This window comes from Hippopotamus amphibius, chromosome 16, assembly GCF_030028045.1.
Source record: "Hippopotamus amphibius kiboko isolate mHipAmp2 chromosome 16, mHipAmp2.hap2, whole genome shotgun sequence".
Classification (NCBI taxonomy): Eukaryota; Metazoa; Chordata; class Mammalia; order Artiodactyla; family Hippopotamidae; genus Hippopotamus; species Hippopotamus amphibius.
In genome coordinates, this window is record NC_080201.1 from 38,688,490 (window position 1) to 38,709,538 (window position 21,049).

Sequence of the window (21,049 nt, forward strand, 5' to 3'; positions counted from 1 at the left end):
GGCTTTCTCTAGTTGCAGAGAGTGAGGGCTACTCTTCGTTGCCGTGCACGTGCTTCTCAGTGCAGTGGCTTCTCTTGTTGCAAAGCACAGGCTTTAGGCCCACAGGCTTCAGTAGTTGTGGCACATGGGCTCAATAGTTGTGGCTCACAGGCTCTAGAGCACAGGCTCAGTAGTTGTGGCACACAGGCTTTGTTGCTCTGCATTATGTGGGATCTTCCTGGCCCAGGTATCGAACCCGTGTCTCCTGCATTGGAAGGTGGATTCTTAACCACTGTGCCACCAGGGAAGCCCCTATAATGTACTTTTAATTATGAGCTAAATTTCAGTGTTCTCTTCCATTAGGAGTTCCATGTACCCTGGATTGAGGAAATGTCTCTATGGAATACTCTTTTTCCCTTCCACTGGGGGCTCCAGAGATTTCATAGCTCTGGAATCAGTTTTTATGAAAATTTATAAGCTTGAGTTTCCAGAATGATCTGACAGTATTTGCTGATAACTCTACACCTGCATGTGGCATAAAATTTAATTTTGATTTTTCTGCTTATTTCCTACTCAGAGTACAGAACAGAGGACTAACTTCCATGCCTCATCCAAGGGATACTGGCAGGGATTTCTATGCCTCTTTTCTTAGTGAGATTGCCATCAAGATTTACAATATTTGGAAGGGCTCTTAGTCCACATCCTGTAATGTAGAGGCTCCAGCTCAGGACTTTTGTCCCTGAGTGGGCACTCAAGCCTCAGCTCTGAACCACTAGAATATTTATCTAGACCACGTTCTCAACTTTCACATCAATTCTCTCCCTCATTCTAGAAACATGGAATTTTCCTTTTTTTCTTTTGAAATCAGTTAGGCATTTAAGTAGCTTTTTTGGTTAAGTTTTATGCAGAATTTTATATGTTTGCTGCTAAGGAATGGAAAAGGGTCACCTATGTTGGCTCATTCACCCACATTACTATAAATAACTTCCCACATTCCTTTTTTTGGTTACTTCTAATTTATAACTCTCTATTTCCTGTCATCTTTTGTGTTATGTGACTCTGCATTTTTATCCAACTTGAAGATTTTCTCCCAGCCCATCCATATATTCTTCTACGAAAAATACTCTAGGTTTTAGGGGCTCACTTTATTGGTCATCTGGAAAAGAAGTACATTATCATCCTGATTTCTCATCTATAATTTTTGGAAGTCATATCTTGCAGCCTATATATACCCTGGTAGTCTCCTTTGCAGATCATAAGAAATGCCTGTATGATGAGTGCTGCAAGCAGGTTTGTAAGGAAGTAACTTCTGATATCATAGATGGTTATATATGCTCTTGAAGCTGTAGCAGAAGTGCAAGGTCAATGGTTTCAATCACAGACCCCACTTTGGCTCATTTGCACATGAAAATTATGCAAATTGCACATAGACAGTGCCAGGAAAAAGTGGGGTGGGCTTGTTAGTTGTTTGTTCTCTGCTAATCCCCCAGTTCATCCTCTACCCTTCTCTGCCACTCTCTGTAGAAGATATTTTGGGCATCTCACCCACAGAGTCTTCCATTCACCATTCCCATGCATACTAAACTGACAAAAACCAGCATCTCTGACTTCATCTGGAGAGATTTATTGCATCATGAGGGCCCACTTGGCCTGGGCATACAGCAGGGTAGAAAAGTCAAGGAACTGATGCTTCCTGGGAGTAGTCCTCAATTAATAACTGGTGAAAGTTTATAGCTAAATACCCCCTCCACACCCAGGACACTGTGTTCCAGAGTTGCTCTGGAAATCCAAACTGCCAAAAGTTTTGATTTGCTTGATAACACACCCTTTTTTGGCTTCCTTCCCTTCTCAGTCTCACTTCTCTACTCCCCTTCTTCTGTGATCCTCTCTCAAATAAACTATTTTCACTCAAATCCTTGTCTCAAGGTAAGACATTGAGGGTACCTAACCAAAAACTGCATATAAATCATTCAGCTCTCTTGCCCTCTTGCTTCCAGGTAAATTCAGAAAATGGAGTCATTGGCAGGAAGATTAGAGGATTGTAGGAGAGAGATATTTGCCTGTGTCTTCCCTGAATCAGCACTGTGATTTTTGTAAGGGCTTCTTCCCTTTATGACTACAGCTCAGTGGCACCATTAATCACCAGACTGGAGTTACATTATTTCCTCTATCTCTCCTTCAGTCCTGTGAGTCATAGGTTTTATCATCATTGCTAGTCTCATGGTGCCTCAATACACCTTGTTTGTCCCTCCACCCATTATCAATTTATTGCCTTTCAGCTCAAAATCCCTGCAAGCAGTTCTCCTTTGCCAGCTGGTCCTATGTGAAGCTTTGCTAATTGAGGGCTTTAGAAGGACACTGTATGGCTAAGGAGGAAAGGACTTCCCTTCTTTTTCCTGTGTGCATGCTCTTCAAAGATGTCTGAATCTCAGCCTTGGGAGGTTATATTAATCAGCTTGGGCTGCTGTAACAAAACACCACAGACTGGTGGCTTAAACAACAGAAATTTGTTTTCTCACATTTCTGGAGCCTGTGAAGTCCAAGATCAAAGTACCAGCAGGGTTGTTTTCTGGTGAGGTATCTCTCCTTGGTTTGTACACAGCTGGCTTCTTGCCATGTCCTCAAATAGCCTCACATGGTCTTTCTTCTGTGCATGAGAGAGAGAGAGAGAGAGAGAGAGAGAGAGAGAGAGAAAGGATGCTCTTTTGCTGTCTTTTCTTGTAAGGACACTTGCCCTGTTGGATTAGGACCCCATCCTTTTGAGTTTATTTAACCTTGTTACCTTCATAAAAACCCCATCTCCAAATGCATTCACACTGGGTGTCAGAGCTTCAACATATGAAATTTGGGACACACAAGTCAGTCTGTATCTGAGGCCCTCTTCTACTTGCTTTCTTGTTCACTCTCCCTCACCAAGGAGGTGCCAGCTGCTTTCTGCATTTTCTACTCCTATTCTTCTTGATTCCTATTTAACACCTTCAGGTAGGTAATCACTTTCTAGTTAACTATCCTTTATATCAGCATTCTCTGCTTAAATTATTGATGTTTCTTTTTCCTTACTGGACCTAATTCAGCACAATTCCTTTAACTCTATCTCAGCCTCTATAAGTAGTCTTTTTATTAAGTTATCCTTAATTCCAACTGAGTGGACCCTTTGATATGGATAAGGTGACCAAACTGGTTGATCACCTGCAAACTCTGATAGTATGGTTAATCTTCGTCCAGTACTTAATACCTAAATTCCCCATAATGATTGGTTTTAAATACTCAATACCCTTCTACTTTGGTCTAGCATCCTCTACATATCCCCTCTTCTTTCCTAAATTTCAAAGAGCTCTGTCTTTTTGAGTCTAGCCACTCAACTCTATCCTTTTACCTTGAATTTACCTCCTCACCTTACCCTACCAGACTGCATCAAGGCTCACGTCCAAGAAAATTAGTGACTCATTACAACATCTTTATGAGTGTATAGTTTACAGGAGGACAAATCATTAACTCAGAGCTATAAGCCTCTATCTTAATTCCATAAATTCTAGTGGAATTTATGATGGGCTGGTGAAAGACATACCTTAGGGAGGGTCTTTTTCCTCTAGAAATGCTCTAATTCTATTTTCTCCTTCATGTCCCCAAGTGAAAGAAGCTAGAGATACAGGCCTACGTGTGCAGAGAATAAATTATCATATTAAACCCTTCCTTACCCAATGTTTTACTGATAGTTGATTCTTCAGCTAGATCAGTTGGCAAATTCTTATCAGCTTTATTGATGTAAGATTGGTTATTTCTCATGGCCACAGAGTGAATCAGTGAGTGATTCCATGAGTGGTGGTTAATCAGGACTTCTGATTCTTCCCAGTCCCATGTTTCATGCTGTTGCATCTATGTTTAGGCAGAGGAGAGAGCTCAGTTGGGGAGTTTTTCTTTAATGCAGATGCTCACTCTAATTAGAAATTTGTTTCTGTAAGAGTTTTCTCTGAATACTTAAATTCAACTTTAAAATTGATTTATTTCTTTATATCCAAAATTCCTGTAGAATTTTTAAAATTACATTTTAACAAGAAAATGTATATTCATTTGGGAAGAATATGGAAATTATTTAGACTGGTACAGAGAGCAGAAAAAGATCTAGTTAGTTCTTATCATCCAGAAAAAAATATTTTAAAATGTGTAATATTTTATATTCTTTTCCCAATTATTTTTTTTTTTTACTTTTTTTTAAAGCTCTTTATTGGAATATAATTGCTTTACACTATTGTGCCAGTTTTTGCTGTGCAACAAAGTGAATCAGCTGTATTTATACATATATTTCCATATCTCCTCCCTCCTATGACTCCTTCCCACCTTCCCTATCCCAGCCCTCTAAGTCATCACCCATCATTGCATTGATCTCCCTGTGTTATGTAGCAGCTTCCTACTAGCTATCTATTTTACATTTGGTAGTGTATATATGTCAATGCTACTCTTTCACTTTGTCCTGGCTTCCCCTTCACCCCCTACCCCTGCCCCTTGTCCTCAAGTCCATTCTCTACATATGCATCTTTGTTTTTGTCCTGTCATTGGGTTCATCTGCACCATTTTTATAGATTCCATATATATGAGTTAGCATGTGGTATTTGTTTTTCCCTTTCTGGCTTACTTCACTCTGTGTGACATACTCTAGGTCCATCCACCTCACTACAAATAACTCAATTTCATTCATTTTTGTGTCTGTGTAATATTCCATTGTATATATGTGCCACGTCTTCTTTATTCATTCATCTCTTGAGGGGCATTTAGGTTGCTTCCATGTCCTGGCTATTGTAAATAGTGCTGCAGTGAACATTGTGGTAAATGTTTCTTTTTGGATTATGGTTTTTTCAGGGTAAATGCCCACTAGTGGGATTGCTGGGTCATATGGTAGTTTTATTTTTAGTTTTTAAGGAACCTCCATATTGTTTTCCGCAGTAACTGTACCAATTCCCACCAATAGTGCAGGACGGTTTCCTTTTCTCCACACCCTCTCCAGCATTTATTGTTTCTAGATTTTTTGATGGTTGCCATTCTGACAGATGTGAGGTGATACTTCATTGTGGCTTTGACTTGCACTTCTCTAATGAGTAGTGATGTTGAGCATCTTTTTATGGTTTCGTTACCCATCTGCATGTCTTCTTTGGAGAACTGTCTATTTAGGTCTTCCACCCAGTTTTGGATTGGGTTATTTGCTTTTTTTGGTATTAAGCTGCATGAGCTGCTTGTATATTTTGGAGATTAATCCTTTGTCCATTGCTTCATTGGCAAATATTTTCTCCCATTCTGAGGGTTGTCTTCTTGTCTTGTTTATGGTTTCTTTTGCTGTGTAAAAGCTTTTAAGTTTCATTAGGTCCCATTTATTTATTTTTATTTTATTTCCATTATTTTAAGAGGTGGATCAAAAAGGATCTTGCTTTGATTTATGGCAAAGAGTGTTCTATTAGGTTTTCCTCTAAGAGTTTTATACTGTCTGGCCTTACATTTAGGTCTTTAATCCATTTTGAGTTTATTTTTGTGTATGGTGTTAGGAAGTGCTCTAATTTCATTCTTTTACCTGTAGCTGTCCAATTTTCCCAGCACCACATATTGAAGAGGCTGTCTTTTTTCCATTGTATATTCTTGCCTCCTTTGTCAAAGATAAGGTGCCCATATGTGCATTGGTTTATCTCTGGGCTCTTTATTGTGTTCCATTGATCTATATTTCTGTTTTTGTGCCAGTACCATACTTTCTTAATCATTGTAGCCTTGTAGTATAGTTTGAAGTCAGGGAGCGTGATTCCTCCAGCTCTTTCTTTCCTTCTCAAGATTGCTTTGGCTATTTGGGGTCTTTTGCTTTTCCAAACAAATTGTAAAATTTCTTGTTCTAGTTCTGTGAAAAATGCCTTTGCTAATTTGATAGGGATTGCATTCAATTTGTAAATTGCTTTAGGTAGTATAGTCATTTTCACAATGTTGATTCTTCCAATCCAAGAACATAGTATGTCTCTCCATCTGTTTGTATCATCGATATCTTTCATCAGTGTCTTATAGTTTTCTGCATACAGGTCTTTAGCCTCTTTAGGCAGGTTTATTCCTAGGTATTTTATTCTTTTGTTGCAATGGTAAATGGGATTGTTACGTTAATTTCTCTTTCTGCTCTTTCATTGTTAGTGTATAGGAATGCAAGAGATTTCTATACATTAATTATATATCCTGCTATTTTACAAAATTCATTGATTAATGCTAACAGATTTCTTGTCACATCTTTAGGGTTTTCTATGCATAATATCATGTCATCTGGAAAGAGTGACAATTTTACTTCTTTTTCAATTTGGATTGCTTTTATTTCTATTTCTTCTCTGATTGCTGTGGCAAGGACTTCCAAAACTATGATTAATAATAGTAGTGACAGTGGGCACCCTTTTCGTGTTCCTGATCTTAGAGGGAATGCTTTCTGATTTTCACAATTTAGAATGATGTTGGCTGTTGGTTTGTCATATATAGATTTTATTATGTTGAGGTAATTTCCTTCCATGCCCATTTTCTGGAGAGTTTTTTTCATAAATGGATGTTGAACTTTGTCAAAAGCTTTTTCTGCTTCTATTGAGATTATCATATGGTTTTCATCCTTCACTTTGTTAATATGATGTACCACATTGATTGATTTGTGTATATTGAAGAATCCTTGCATTCCCGGGATAAACCCCACTTGATCATGGTGTATGATCTTTCGAATGTGCTGTTGGATTCTGTTTGCTACTATTTTGTTGAGAATTTTTGCATCTATATTCATCAATGATATTGGCCTGTAGTTTTGTTTTTTTTGTGACATCTTTGCCTGGTTTTGGTATCATGGTAATGGTATCATGGTGATGGTGGCCTCATAGAGTGAGTTTGGGGGTGTTCCTCCTTCTGCTATATTTTGGAAGTGGTTGAGAAGGATAAGTGTTAGCACTTCTCTAAATGTTTGATAGAATTCACCTGTGAAGCCATCTGGCCCTGGGCTTTTGTTCCTTGTGAGATTGTTAATCACAGTGTCAATTTCATTGCTGGTGATTAGTCTGTTCATATGTTCTATTTCTTCCTGGTTCAGTCTTGGAAGATTGTATTTTTCTAAGAATTTATCCATTTCTTCCAGGTTATCCTATTGATTGGCATATAGTTGCTTGTAGTAGTCTCTCATGATCTTTTGTATTTCTGTGGTGTCCATTGTTACTTCTCCTTTTTCATTTCTAATTCTGTTGATTTGCATCTTCTCCCTTTTTTTCTTGATGAGTCTGGCTAATGGTTTATCAATTTTGTTAATCTTCTCAAAGAACCAGCTTTTAGTTTTATTTATTTTTGCTATGGCTTCCTTCCCTTCTTTTTCATTTATTTCTGCTCTGATCTTTATGATTTCTTTCCTTCTGCTTACTTTGGGGTTTCTTTGTTCTTCTTTCTCTAGTTGTTTGAGGTGTAAGGTTAGGTTGTTTATTCGATCATTTTCTTGTTTCTTAAGGTAGGACTGTATTGCTATAAACTTCCCTCTTAGAACTGCTTTTGCTGCATCCCATAGGTTTTGGGTTGTTGTGTTTTCGTTGTCATTTGTTTCTAGATATTTTTTGATTTCCTCTTTGATTTCTTTAGTGATTTCTTGGTTGTTTAAGAGTGAATTGTTTAGCCTCCATGTGTTTGTATTTTGTGCAGTTTTTTTCCTGTAATTGATATCTAGTCTCATGGTGTTGTGGTCTGAGAAGATGCTTGATATGATTTCAATTTTCTTGAATTTGCTGAGGTTTGATTTGTGACCCAAGATGTGATCTATCCTGGCAAATGTTCTGTGTGCACTTGAGAAGAAAGTGTATTCTGTCTTTTTTGGATGGAATGTCCTATAAATATCAATGAAGTCGAGATGGTCTAATGTATCATTTAAAGCTTGTGTGTCTTTATTTATTTTCTCTTTGGATGATCTGTCCATTGATGTAAGTGGGGTGTTCAAGTCTCCCACTCTTATTGTGTTCCTGTCGATGTCCCCTTTTATAGCTGTTAGCATTTGCCTTATGTATTGAGGTGCTCCTATATTGGGGGCATAGATATTTACCATTGTGATATGTTCTTCTTGAATGGATCCCTTGATCATTATGTAGTGTCCTTCCTTGTCTCTTGTAATAGTCTTTACTTTCAAGTCTAATTTGTCTGATATGAGTATTGCTACTCCAGCTTTCTTTTGACTTCCATTTGCATGGAATATATTTTCCCATCCCTTTCCTTTCAGTCTATATGTATCCCTTGGTCTGAATTGGGTTTCTTGTAGGCAGCATATAGAGGGGTCTTGTTTTTGTATCCATTCAGCCAGTCTGTGTCTTTTGGTTGGAGCATTTAATCCATTTACATTTAAGGTGATTATTGACATGTGTGTTCCAACTACCATTTTCTTAATTGTTTTGGGTTTGTATTTGTAGGTGCTTTCCTTCTCTTGTGTTTCCTACTTAGAGAAGTTTCTTTAGCACTTGTAAGGCTGGTTTGGTGGTGCTGAATTCTCTTAGCATTTGCTTGTCTGGAAAGCTTTTGATTTCTCCCTCAAATCTGAATGAGATTCTTGCTGGGTAGAGTATGCTTGGCTGTAGGTTTCTCTCTTTCAGGACTTTCAGTATATCCTGCCATTCCCTTCTGGCCTGCAGAGTTTCTGTGGAAAGGTCAGCTGTTATCCTTATAGGTTTTCCCTTATATGTTGTTTGTTGCTTTTCTCTTGCTGCTTTTAATATTTTTTCTTTGGGTTTAATTGTCATTAGTTTGATTAATATGTGTCTTGGTGTATTTCTCCTTGGGTTTATTCTGTATGGGACTCTCTGTGCTTCTTGGACTTGGTGAATTATTTCCTTTCCCATGTTGGGGAAGTTTTCCACCATAACCTCTTCAAATATTTTCTCAGACCCTTTCTTTGTTTCTTCTTCTTCTGGGATGCCTATAATTCGAATGTTGGTACACTTAATGTTATCACTGAGGTCACTGAGACTGTCTTCTATTCTTTTTATTCTTTTTTCTTTTTCCTGCTCTGTGGCACTTATTTCCCCCATTCTGTCTTCCAACTCACTTATTCATTCTTCTGCCTCAGTCATTCTGCTGGTTATAGCATCTAGAGTATTTTTAATTTCAGTTATTTTGTTATCCATTGCTGTTTGTTTTTCTGAGTTCTTATGAACTGTTTCTTGTACTTTATTTTGTTATTGAGATTTTGTATCATTTTTACTATCATTACTCTAAATTCTTTTTCAGACATTTTTCCTATTTCCTCCTCATTTATTTGGTCTTGTGGGGTTTTTTCCTGCTTCTTTTCCTGCATGGTGTTTCTTTGTTTCCTCATGGTTGTCCAAACTTTTGGGGTTGCTTGTCCTGGTGATAGAGGTGTTTATAGAAGTCTGTCCAAGCCTCAGACTAATGTCCAAGTATTGGATTAAACAAATATTAAGTCTAGGAAACACATACATGTATAAGACACTCAATTACTGAATCCATTAGGACATAAGGCTCTGGAAAGACCTGACAGAACCCCAGTGTGCTATCAGATATTCAAAGAGAAACCCAGCAGAAATTGACAACTGAAACAGAACAAATCAGAGACAAAAGCAAAAGCAAACAAACAAACAAATAACACCTTACACATAAAAACACTAATCCAGGGAGATTTTGTAAGCTAGGATCAAATATAGAAAAGAGATAGAGTACCACCAGAGAAAATGGAGATTCTCAGAATGAAATTAGACAACTGTACTAAGAACTAAGATAAAGACAAAAGCCTAATATTAAATACCAAGGCGGTGCGTCATCTGGAGAATAGAGCAAGGAGTCTGAGCTGATCGATAGTGTTGCTTATAAGTATGTTAAGATAAAATAAACTTAAAAAGGCTGGAAGAAAGGGGAACAGAAGAGCGTAGTGTGGTTGGAAATATGCAAAGAAAAAGAAAGGAGTAGAAATGTATAAAAGAGAGGGATGAAAGGAAAGTATGAGAGATATATTGTCCGTACTACCAAAAACTTAGCTAGATATAGAAGTATATGAAAAGGCAAAAAAAAAAAAAAAAAAAAAAGAATAAAAAATATCATTAAAAAATTATGTTATAAAACTTGTAGATCCCTTAGGGCTAAGATCGTATTTAATAAAGAAAAAAAAAAGAGAGAAAAAGAAAAAAAAAAATCCAGAACTGATCCCAGAATGGACCAGTTCAATAGGAATTGATACGAATATTTCTGTTTCCTTAGAGTCTCAGCTGTAAGTGTTCTTCTCCTCGCCTTGGGATTTTTTGCATTATTCTGTGACTAGCAGAGGTTCCTTTATTGTTCGTCTGTAAGCGTTGGTGTGTGGGGAGGGAGAGGGTACAATAGTGGCTCCTTCTCCTGGGAGTGAGTGAGCAGTGGCGCACTGTTGTTTCAGTCGGGCTTGGAGGTGCCTGTTGCAGAGGGACGCTGGTGGCTCAGTCGTAAACAGAAAGTCTTAGAGTTGGGCCTCTCTTGGGGTTTTTTTTTTTTTTTTTTTCTTGGCAGCCTCCCTGCTGCAGGCGTTCCAAGGGGTTTTAATCTAGCCCCGCCCAAGTGCCTGAGGGTGCTTGTTATCCCTGAGCGCCTTAGGTGGCTCACGGATGTCTCTCCACTGCCTGTTGCAGAGGCACTGAGAGAGAGAAAGAGAGAGAGAGAGAGAGAGAGGCTACATGTGAGGCTCCTCCTCCCCCCACCCATGAGCTTGCAGTCTCAAGCTGCCATCGTGGCCAGGCAGCTCTCAGGGGCGGGCAGTCCTTGCTGTGGACCTCTTCCCTTCTGTCCTCTCAGTCCGTCACCTTACTGGCAACAACGTTTCTCACCCTGTACCGGCTTTCTGGTTCCCACGCTCCTGCTCCCGGACCCTCTGTTTAGCTGTGGATTGACGTCTCGGTCCGGGAACGCTAAGCTGCACTGTGGACCCTCCGTATGTTTCTCACTCCCTCCCGTCTGCCACAGCTCTGCCGCTTCACCCTCTTTGAGCCATCGTAGATGCCTCCCTACCGGTTATGTCGGGCTTCTTGCGGTCCTTTCTGGTGTCCGAGGCCGTCTGCTGATGTTCAGCTGATTCTCTGTGGGAATTATTGCGTCCTTCGGTGCATTCCCAATGCATCTGTGGAGAGGGATGCATTCCGTGTCCCTCTACTTTGCCGCCATCTTTTTCCTCACCTTTGGTTTTTTAAGTAAAAACAAAAGACACGTTTTTCATTTTCACCAAGAACTTTATTGAACAACTTATTCACCCTTTTGTTCCATCACCTTCTGCCATTTTTCAGGCAACTTCATAATTCCATCTTTCCATTTTTTTTGGGAGGGGCAAAGAAAAGCTCCAGGTGCCTTTTACAGTCTTACAGGGAATTGAAATTTTTTCCATGAAGAGAATTTTGTAAAGATCAAAATAAATGGAAATCTGAAGGTGCAATATCTGGTGAATATGGCGGATGAATCAGAACTTCCCAGCCAAGCTGTAATAGTTTTTGCCTCATCATCAAAGAAACATGTCATCTTGCATTATACTGATGGAAGATTATGCATTTCCTATTGACTAATTCTGGATGTTTTTTGTCAAGTGCCACTTTCACTTGGTTTAATTGGGAGCAATACTTGGAATTAATTGGTTTCCTCAAAGGAGCTCATAACAGAGGACTCCCTTCCAATCCCCCCATATATACAACATAACCTTCTTTGGATGACGACTGGCCTTTGGTGTGGTTTGTGGTGGTTCATTTCACTTGCCCCATCATCTCTTCCATTCCACATTGTTGTAGAGTATACACTTTTCATCACCTGTTACAATTTGTTTTAAAAATGGAACATTTTCATTACATTTCAGTAGAGAATCACATGTGGAAATATGGTCAAGAAGGATTTTTTTTTCCACTTAACTTATGTAAACCCAAACATCAAAGTGATTCACATAACCAAGCTGGTGCAAATGATTTTCAGCACTGATTTGGATATTTTGAGTATGTTGGCTATCTCCCGTATGGTATAACATTGTTCTTAATTACTGTCTCAATTTGATCACTATCAACTTCAACTGGTCAACCCACCATGGAGCATCACCCAGAGAGAACTCTCCAGCATGAAAGTATGCAAACCACTTTTGACACATTTGATCAGTCACAGCACTGTTTCCATACACAGCCCAAATCTTTTTTTGTGAGTTTCAGTTGTGTTTTTACCTTTCTTGAAATAATAAAGCATAATATGCCAAAAATGTTGCTTTTTTCTTCCATCTTCAATATTAAAATGGCTACACAAAAATTCACAAAATTTGATGTCTTTTTAAAATGCATGCTGATATGACAGCTGTCACATAGAATCTAACAAAATTGTTTTGAATGAAGTTAAAGACAACTAAGTGCTAGTAGAGCCATCTTATGGGAAAAAAAACTGAATGAATCTTTTTGCCCACCCAGTAATATAAAGATCACTGCAGCTGCCATGTGGAAATGGATTGGAGGAGAGCAGACATGAGGTGCAAGACCAAGCGGGGAAATGTACAATTGTTCCACAAGGAATGATGATGATTAGAACCTGGGTGTTGTGGCATGAATGTAAACTTGAAACTCACTTCCTTGCAAAACATCTTTAAGATACTTACTTAAGCCATCTTATGCACCCCTGAAACCTTTCTACCCTCTCAGAGGGCAACAATAAAATGATTCCTGGTTTGTTAATTTTATATTGAAGCTGGCATGTCAATTGCATTCATACTGCAAAACAGCTATATGTATACTTTATCACACATAGGTCCTTTTGTATCATCAAGATGAGCCGTATAGCTAATGCCCATTTTACAGAACTTGAGCACAAGAGAATTGTTTCAAGTGACCAGAGGGATTTGCATATTTGTGTTTAGGACAGTTTGGTTATAGCTCTGATTTACTGGATGTTGAGCCCTTGATCAGGATGAACCCCTAATAAAGGCATTGTTTTTGTAGGGAAATGATTCACTTCATGACAGTCTGATTTATGGATAACTTCCCAGGAATACCTCATTGATTTGTTTCTTCATTTAGCCAATCATTTCTAAGCATGAACTATGTTCTAGGCCAACCATGGGGATACAAAGATACATTCAAGAAGGAGTTTGCAGCCCAAGAAGGTTAGGCTCATCTTATAGCATGAAAAACTCAAACCTAGACTCCCTTTCACCAGATCCCTTGATGATCACTGCCATCATATTTTCCCACATCACTCCTTTGTCCCATTAAGCTGGTCCTTTATTTTGTTCAAACATACATCATCCGTAGTCACAATTCCTTAGAGAAACAACAAAGTGGGCCAAAAAGAAAAGGCAAGAAAACCAATTTTTTCAAGAATTGCTGCCTAGTATCTTTCTAGCTCTTGGGTCACATTGTTTAGTATTTATTTTCTACAATTGAGTCAGTATCTCAGAAAGATTCCACAGTGAAGCTTTTTTATTGTATTTTTTTCATAATAAAATTCTCAGAGTTGAAGGTGCCACCTTTCATTAATGAAAGATGATATTTATTAACTCCCTGATGTAGTGAAAAATGCAGTGTTTGAAGATGGGAACGTGTGTGGATGATTTATCACTGAACTAGTTTCCAAAGTTGGCTTTCCAGGCCTGAATCATATAAATATGAGCTTAGAACACCTTAGTGACCTGACCCTTTTGCTATCCCTTCTCCTGAGATATCAGGATAAATACTTAGCTTCTTTTAGAGGAAATGCTTTGTAGGTCAAAAAGAAAAGCTCTTCCAAGAAATCATTTGTAAAGGCTGCTGCCTTTGAGGGGTCTGCAAATGGCTCTGTAATGAAGCAATGGCTTAATTTTTTTTCTTCCTCTTGTTGACCTATTTCCTCTTGTTTATTATTTTCTGATTTTTAAAAATGTGCTTATTTTTCAGAGGCATATGAGGACACAGCCAGCACAAAAACCTCTTTAAAATCCACCATATCTACCAGGAAATGATCTCTGTGCTTTTGTGAAGGAGCAAGCAGAAGGAACTGTGAATTGAGGACTCAACTGGGCCCAGAGAGATGTTCTCCAGAGGTTTCATGTGTGAGACCTACCTATTTTCTAGTTCTTGACTTCTCTGAGTTTCCACTTCACAAAGCCAACAGCTCCATGCATCAGAAATGGCATCAACACCCTGAAACCTTGTTTATTCCCATGTGTATATGTGTGTGTGTTTATGTGAGAAAAACAGAGAGAGCAAGAGAGAGTGAGAGAGAGAGAGAGAGAGAAGCAGAGAGACCTAACCAGGTGAAAATTTCTGGCCGAGAAGTGCCAGAAAGTGTTCATCGACTTCTTGGAGGAGTTCCAGAACAGCAATGGAGAAATTAAGTACTTGCAGTTAGCTGAGGAGTTAATTCGTCCTGAGAGAAACACGTTGGTTGTGAGTTTTGTGGACCTGGAGCAATTTAACCAGCAACTTTCCACCACCATTCAAGAGGAGTTTTATAGAGTTTACCCTTACCTGTGTCGGGCCTTGAAAACCTTTGTCAAAGACCATAAAGAGATCCCTCTTGCCAAGGATTTTTATGTTGCATTCCAAGACCTGCCTACCAGACACAAAATTCAAGAACTCAGCTCATCCAGAATTGGTTTGCTCACTCGCATCAGTTGACAGGTGGTACGGACTCACCCTGTTCACCCAGAGCTTATTAGTGGAACTTTCCTGTGCTTGGACTGTCAGACAGTGATCAAGGATGTAGAACAGCAGTTCAAATACACACAGCCAAATATCTGCCGAAATCCAGTTTGTGCCAACAGAAGGAGATTCCTGCTGGATACAAATAAATCAAGATTTGTTGATTTTCAAAAGGTTCGTATTCAAGAGACTCAAGCTGAGCTTCCTGGAGGAAGTATCCCCCACAGTTTAGAAGTGATCTGAGGGCTGAAGCTGTGGAGTCAGCTCAAGCTGGTGACAAATGTGACTTTACAGGGATGCTGATTGTTGTGCCTGACGTGTCTAAGCGTAGCATACCAGGAGCACGTGCAGAAACTAATTCCTGTGTCAGTGGTGTTGATGGATATGAGACAGAAGGCATTCGAGGACTCCAGGCCCTTGGTGTTAGGGACCTTTCATACAGGCTGGTCTTTCTTGCCTGCTGTGTTGCACCAACCAACCCAAGGTTTGGAGGAAAAGAGCTCCGAGATGAGGAACAGACAGCTGAGAGCATTAAGAACCAAATGACTGTGAAGGAGTGGGAGAAAGTGTTTGAAATGAGTCAAGATAAAAATCTATATCACAATCTTTGTACAAGCCTGTTCCCTACTATACATGGCAATGATGAAGTAAAATGGGGTGTCTTGCTGATGCTCTTTGGTGGTGTTCCAAAAACAACAGGGGAAGGGACCTCTCTTCGAGGGGACATAAATGTTTGCGTTGTTGGTGACCCAAGTACAGCTAAGAGCCAGTTTCTCAAGCATGTGGAGGAATTCAGTCCCAGAGCGGTCTACACCAGTGGCAAAGCGTCCAGTGCTGCTGGCTTAACAGCAGCTGTTGTGAGAGATGAAGAATCTCATGAGTTTGTCACTGAGGCTGGAGCTTTGATGCTGGCTGATAATGGTGTATGTTGTATTGATGAATTTGATAAGATAGATGTGCGGGATCAGGTTGCTATTCACGAAGCTATGGAGCAGCAGACCATCTCCATCACTAAAGCAGGAGTGAAGGCTACTCTGAATGCCAGGACATCCATTTTGGCAGCAGCAAACCCAATCAGTGGACACTATGACAGATCAAAATCGTTGAAACAGAATATAAATTTGTCAGCTCCTATCATGTCCCGATTTGATCTCTTCTTTATACTAGTGGATGAATGTAATGAGGTTACAGATTATGCAATTGCCAGGGGAATAGTAGACTTACATTCAAGAATTGAGGATTCAATTGATCGTGTGTATTCTCTTGATGATATCAGGAGGTATCTTCTTTTTGCAAGACAGTTTAAACCCAAGATTTCTAAAGAGTCAGAGGACTTCATTGTGGAGCAGTGTAAACGTCTCCGCCAGAGGGATGGTTCTGGAGTAACCAAGTCTTCATGGAGGATTACAGTGCAACAGCTTGAGAGCATGATCCGTCTCTCTGAAGCAATGGTTCGGATGCACTGCTGTGATGAGGTCCAGCCTAAACATGTGAAGGAAGCTTTCAGGTTACTGAATAAATCAATCATCTGTGTAGAAACACCTGATGTCAATCTAGATGAAGAAGACGATGCCCATATGGAGGTAGATGAGGGCCCAGATGGCATCAGTGGTCATGCTGATAGCCCTGCTCCTGTGAATGGAATTAACGGCCACAGTGAAGACGTGAACCAAGATTCTGTTCCAAAAGCCTCCTTAAGGCTGGGCTTCTCTGAATACTGCTGAATCTCTAACCTTATTGTGCTTCACCTCAGAAAGATGGAAGAAGAAGAGGATGAGTCGGCTTTAAAGAGGAGTGAGCTTGTTAATTGGTACTTGAAGGAAATTGAATCAGAAATAGATTCTGAAGAGGAGCTGATAAATAAAAAGAGGATCATAGAGAAAGTCATTTATCAACTCACCCACTATGATCATGTTCTAATTGAGCTCACCCAAGCTGGATTGAAAGGCTCCTCAGAAGGAAGTGAGAGCTATGAAGAGGATCCCTACTTAGTAGTTAACCCTAACTACCTGCTTGAAGATTGAGCTGTTCAAAGTAACCAGAGAAACTGTGGCCCTTCTCCTCTGGCCTGGAGTCTGGATGGAGCTCTACCAGCCAGAGAAATGCTTCTGGGAGGAAAAGAACCAAGTTGATTGCTCTGTATGTCACATTCCTTTTATACCAACGGAGGCTGTATCCCTTTGTTTAGTGTGCTGCTTGTCTAAAAAAAGGCTGGATTGCAATAATGTGTTGTTTCTATAATTAAGATCTTTGTTTTCATGAGGAGGAAAAGGTCTGTTGCTTTTATGTTATGTGGTATCTTATTGGAGAAATAACTTTTGTCAATTGCCAACTATTGCTTTTTTCACCAAAATAGAGTTTATGAAAAAAAAAATGTGCTTATTTTTCAGAGGCATATGAGGACACAGCCAGCTCAAAAACCTCTTTAAAATTCATCATATCTACCAGGAAATGATCTCTGTGCTTTTGTGAAGGAGCAAGCAGAAGGAACTGTGAGTTGGGGACTCAACTGGGTCCAGAGAGGTGTTCTCCAGAGGTTTCATGTGTGAGACCTACCTGTTTTCTAGTTCTTGACTTCTCTGAGTTTCCACTTCACAAAGCCAACAGCTCCATGCATCAGAAATGGCATCAACACCCTGAAACCTTGTTTATTCCCATGTGTATATGTGTGTGTGTTTATGTGAGAAAAGCAGAGAGAGACAGTGAGAGAGAGAGAGAGAGAAGCAGAGAGACCTAACCAGGTGAAAATTAGTAATTGGTAAAAAAGATATTAGTAGTAATAACAGCAAAAATTGCAATAATAACTATAATGTATTGAGAACTTGTTATGTGCCAGATAACTGAACAAAAGAGTTGGTATTCATTGTCTACTTTAATCCTCACAATTCCAGAAGATATATTAGTCAGGATAGGACAGGTTATACTGCAACAATATATAAACCCTGAAATCTTAGTGGCTTGACAAAGGTAAAAGTATTCCTTATTTATTTCATAATCTGTTGCAGTTTCCTTGGTCATTATACTCCAACAGTGATTCAGTGATCCAGGCTGTTCCCATCTTGCCACTCTCTGTATTTAAGATCTTGGATCTTCTGTCTGTGTAGTTGGAAGCAAAGTGTGGAGAACTCACATCTTCGCTTATCTGCATTAGACCAGAATTGGCATGTTTTTATTCCCCTCATAAATTATTGGAAAGAAAGTCACATGGCTCAGACAAACTGCCAAGGATCCTGGGAAATGGAGGGAAGCACCTGAGCTACATAACGATCATTGTATTGGCCATGTAGTCACACCATTTTACAGATGGAGAATGCAAAATTTTGAGAGGTTAGTGGCTGAAAGTAATAAGCAGCAGGGCCAAGGCTGGACCCAGATGGTGAGACTCTATTCTTAACCACAGGGTTGAGTTACATTGTTTGTATTCTTCAGGATAATTAGATTCATTTCTTCATTCATTCATTCCACAAACACTTGACAAACATCTATTATATACTAAGCACTGTGCTGGGCTCTGAGGATACCACAGTGAATAAGTCAGATGAGGTTTAAGATTAAAGGAGTCTTAGATGGCTGTGAGGCTGTTTTTTTTTTTTTTTTTTTTTTTCTTCATCCAACAGACATTTCTTGAGTACCTTTTGTGTACATAACACAGTGCTGGGGAGGTCATAATAAAATGTAGATTCTGACCTCAAGAGTTTATGATCTAATAAGGTAAACAGGGTATAAAAACTCTGAACACTCTAAAGTAATGTTGTGCACTTCTTAATCATTAGTTGGAACTGACCAATTACTGTAGGAACCAATAACAGGGAGAAGGCTAGAGATGTTTCTATGGCACAAATGGAACAAAAACAAGGTAAAGAAGTGGGCAAGATGTCTAACTGATAGCAAGATAGCAATAGAATGAACATTGGAAAGACCTGCATGAGAAACCTTACGGACAAGGAAGTAATGTCAGTTCAGACAGACGTAGCAAGGCCCACATATGTGTGGAAGGGAATTGTATGCATAGGGGAATTGTAATAGGGTTCAGGCTAAAAAAACTAGGCATCAGGTGATATGGGGAAAGCAACTAAGCAGAGTGGTCAGAACTCCAGGCTCACATGAGATAAGATGTGAATACTGGCTTGGCTGATTTCTTATGTTGTGGTCTTGGATGAGCCCTTTAACATGTCTGAGCTTCCATTTTCTAACATTTTAAAATAGGGATAAATTTAGACCTATATCATTGGATTTCTGCTAATATTAAATTAAATAATGCTTCTAAATATCTGTCACATAGAAATCTGAGTTTGTGCCATGCCTAGTACCTTAGATACAAATCAAAAGTGGATTGATTTGTGAGGTGGGTTATATTTATTTTCCAAACTAGTATGCTACACCCAGATCTCCTCTTCCTCCAAAGGCAGCTCCCAATGGCCCCATATTTGTATTGAGTGAGTCACAGAATGTGCACTTTCCTTGGGGTGGGCAGTTTGGGTGGTGGCTAGTCTGGTAAATTCCAGAGTCCTACCTTTCAGGCTTCTCTTTGCTAAGACAATAAAAGATATGACTGATACATTCTTGTTTTTAATAGCTCAAATATAACATTGATCTCTTTAAGATAGTCATGGTAGGGATACTATCCCTTAGAGAGTGTTAAAGAGAGCAGAACAGATGTTGCTCTTTAGAAAACATTTCTTAACTGCAGGGATGTTCTTAAATTCTTTTGAATTAAATACTTCATTAGCTGTTTTCCAATTAGAAAGAACCTCTTGCCTGTAAGCAGACAAATATTAAACACTTTATTATTTATTACAAAAACCCCTCATAATTGTAACTAGAGGAAAAAATTAACTTTTTTTTTTCTTGTCTCAGAATTGTTACACATCAGATCCTGGGTCTGGAGGGTAAATTGCCCTGTCATTTGGCAAGGATAACACTCATTATTGCTAATGGACTTGCAGAGAAACACACTCACTCTCAAACTAATAGAACTAACCTGCCTCACTCAACTCTGAAATTGGAGCTACTATTGAATTTTAGTCACTCAACAGAATAGGGAAAGACTATCTTTTCTGAAAAGTATTTTAAGCACTTTATGACATTAGCTTCATTGTAGGGTGAGGTGTCAAGGTAATTTTGGTCTCTTCTGTGACCTAAAGCCTCTGCTTTCTGTTTCATTTGCTATTTAATACTAGTAGCTCCTAGTTTTAGAATAGTTTATTTTACTAATTTCAAGATTTGCTGAAATTACTCAGCTAAGGAATTTCATTATTGATTAAGACCAAGTGACAAAGGGAGAGTGTTTGCCCATCTCCAACCTTAACATTCCCAAGCACCTTCAGGAACCTGGATAGCTTGACATTCCTGAACTCAACTCTGTCTCCAGTAAAGCCGCAGATTCTGGCTTTGAAACACCTCAGAAGAATCTGGGACAGATTCGGTATGGTGCCTCACTCACAGATGAACCTGTGCTTGGTGTTTCATAAACATTTACTAAAGGAGTGAATGTGCACATGACATACTTAGGAAGGTGGAAGAAAATGGTTTTCTGGATAGTTCTCAATTCACCAGAGGCTCCATTGTTTTACCCAATGAATATTTTGGAATATATATATATATATAAGAGTATATATATATCTCCATAAAAATAAATTAACCTTTAAACATAATGATGAAACCATGGGTAATCATCAGTTAAATACATTAAATGTGTAACCTGCCTTCACTGATCAAGGTTACTTTAATTGCTGCTACATAAAACTTATATGTCCTGTAAGTATTAGGGTTGCATAGGACCACTGATCCTCCACTGGGCGTGTGCAAGTATCTGCTCAGTGGCATTTTGACATCAGAGGGCCAAAAACTCCACCATCAGATCACTCTGAGCACCTCCATTTTTTAAAAAAAAACCTTTTACTGAGATACAGTTAACATACAATAAACTGCGCATATTTAGAGTGTAAAATTTGGTATCCCAATCTCCCAATTCATTCCCCCCTGATCCTCCCCGCTTTCCCCACTTGGTGTCCATATGTTTGTTCTCTACATCTGTGTCTCTATTTCTGCCTTGCAAACCAGTTGATTTGTACCATTTTCCTATATTCCACATATTTGTGTTAATATATGATATTTGTTTTTCTCTTTCTGATGCACTTCACTCTGTATGACAGTATCTAGGTCCATCCATGTCTCTACAAATATCCCAGTTTCATTGCTTTTTACAGCTGAGTAATATTCCATTGTATATCTGTACCACATCTTTCTTATCCATTCATCTGTTGATGGACATTTAGGTTGCTTCAATGTCCTGGCTATTGAAAATAATGCTGGAATGAACATTGGAGTGCATGTGTCTTTTTGATTTATGGTTTTCTCTGGGTATATGCCCAGCAGTGGGATTGCTGGGTCATATGGTAACTCTATTTTTAGTTTTGCAAGGAACATCCATATTGTTCTCCATA

At 39.0% G+C, this 21,049-nt stretch overlaps 1 protein-coding gene across 1 annotated transcript; it reads left to right on the forward strand.

Moving 5' to 3' along the window:
• Positions 1-14,222: 14,222 nt before the first annotated feature.
• On the forward strand, positions 14,223-16,720 carry LOC130838062 (DNA replication licensing factor MCM6-like; the record flags this gene model as incomplete). The annotated part of the gene is given in 2 exon segments (XM_057710836.1): positions 14,223-14,838; positions 14,841-16,720. Coding segments are annotated over 2 exon segments (2,403 nt in total), but the record flags the coding sequence as incomplete, so codon positions are not given.
• Positions 16,721-21,049: the final 4,329 nt, after the last annotated feature.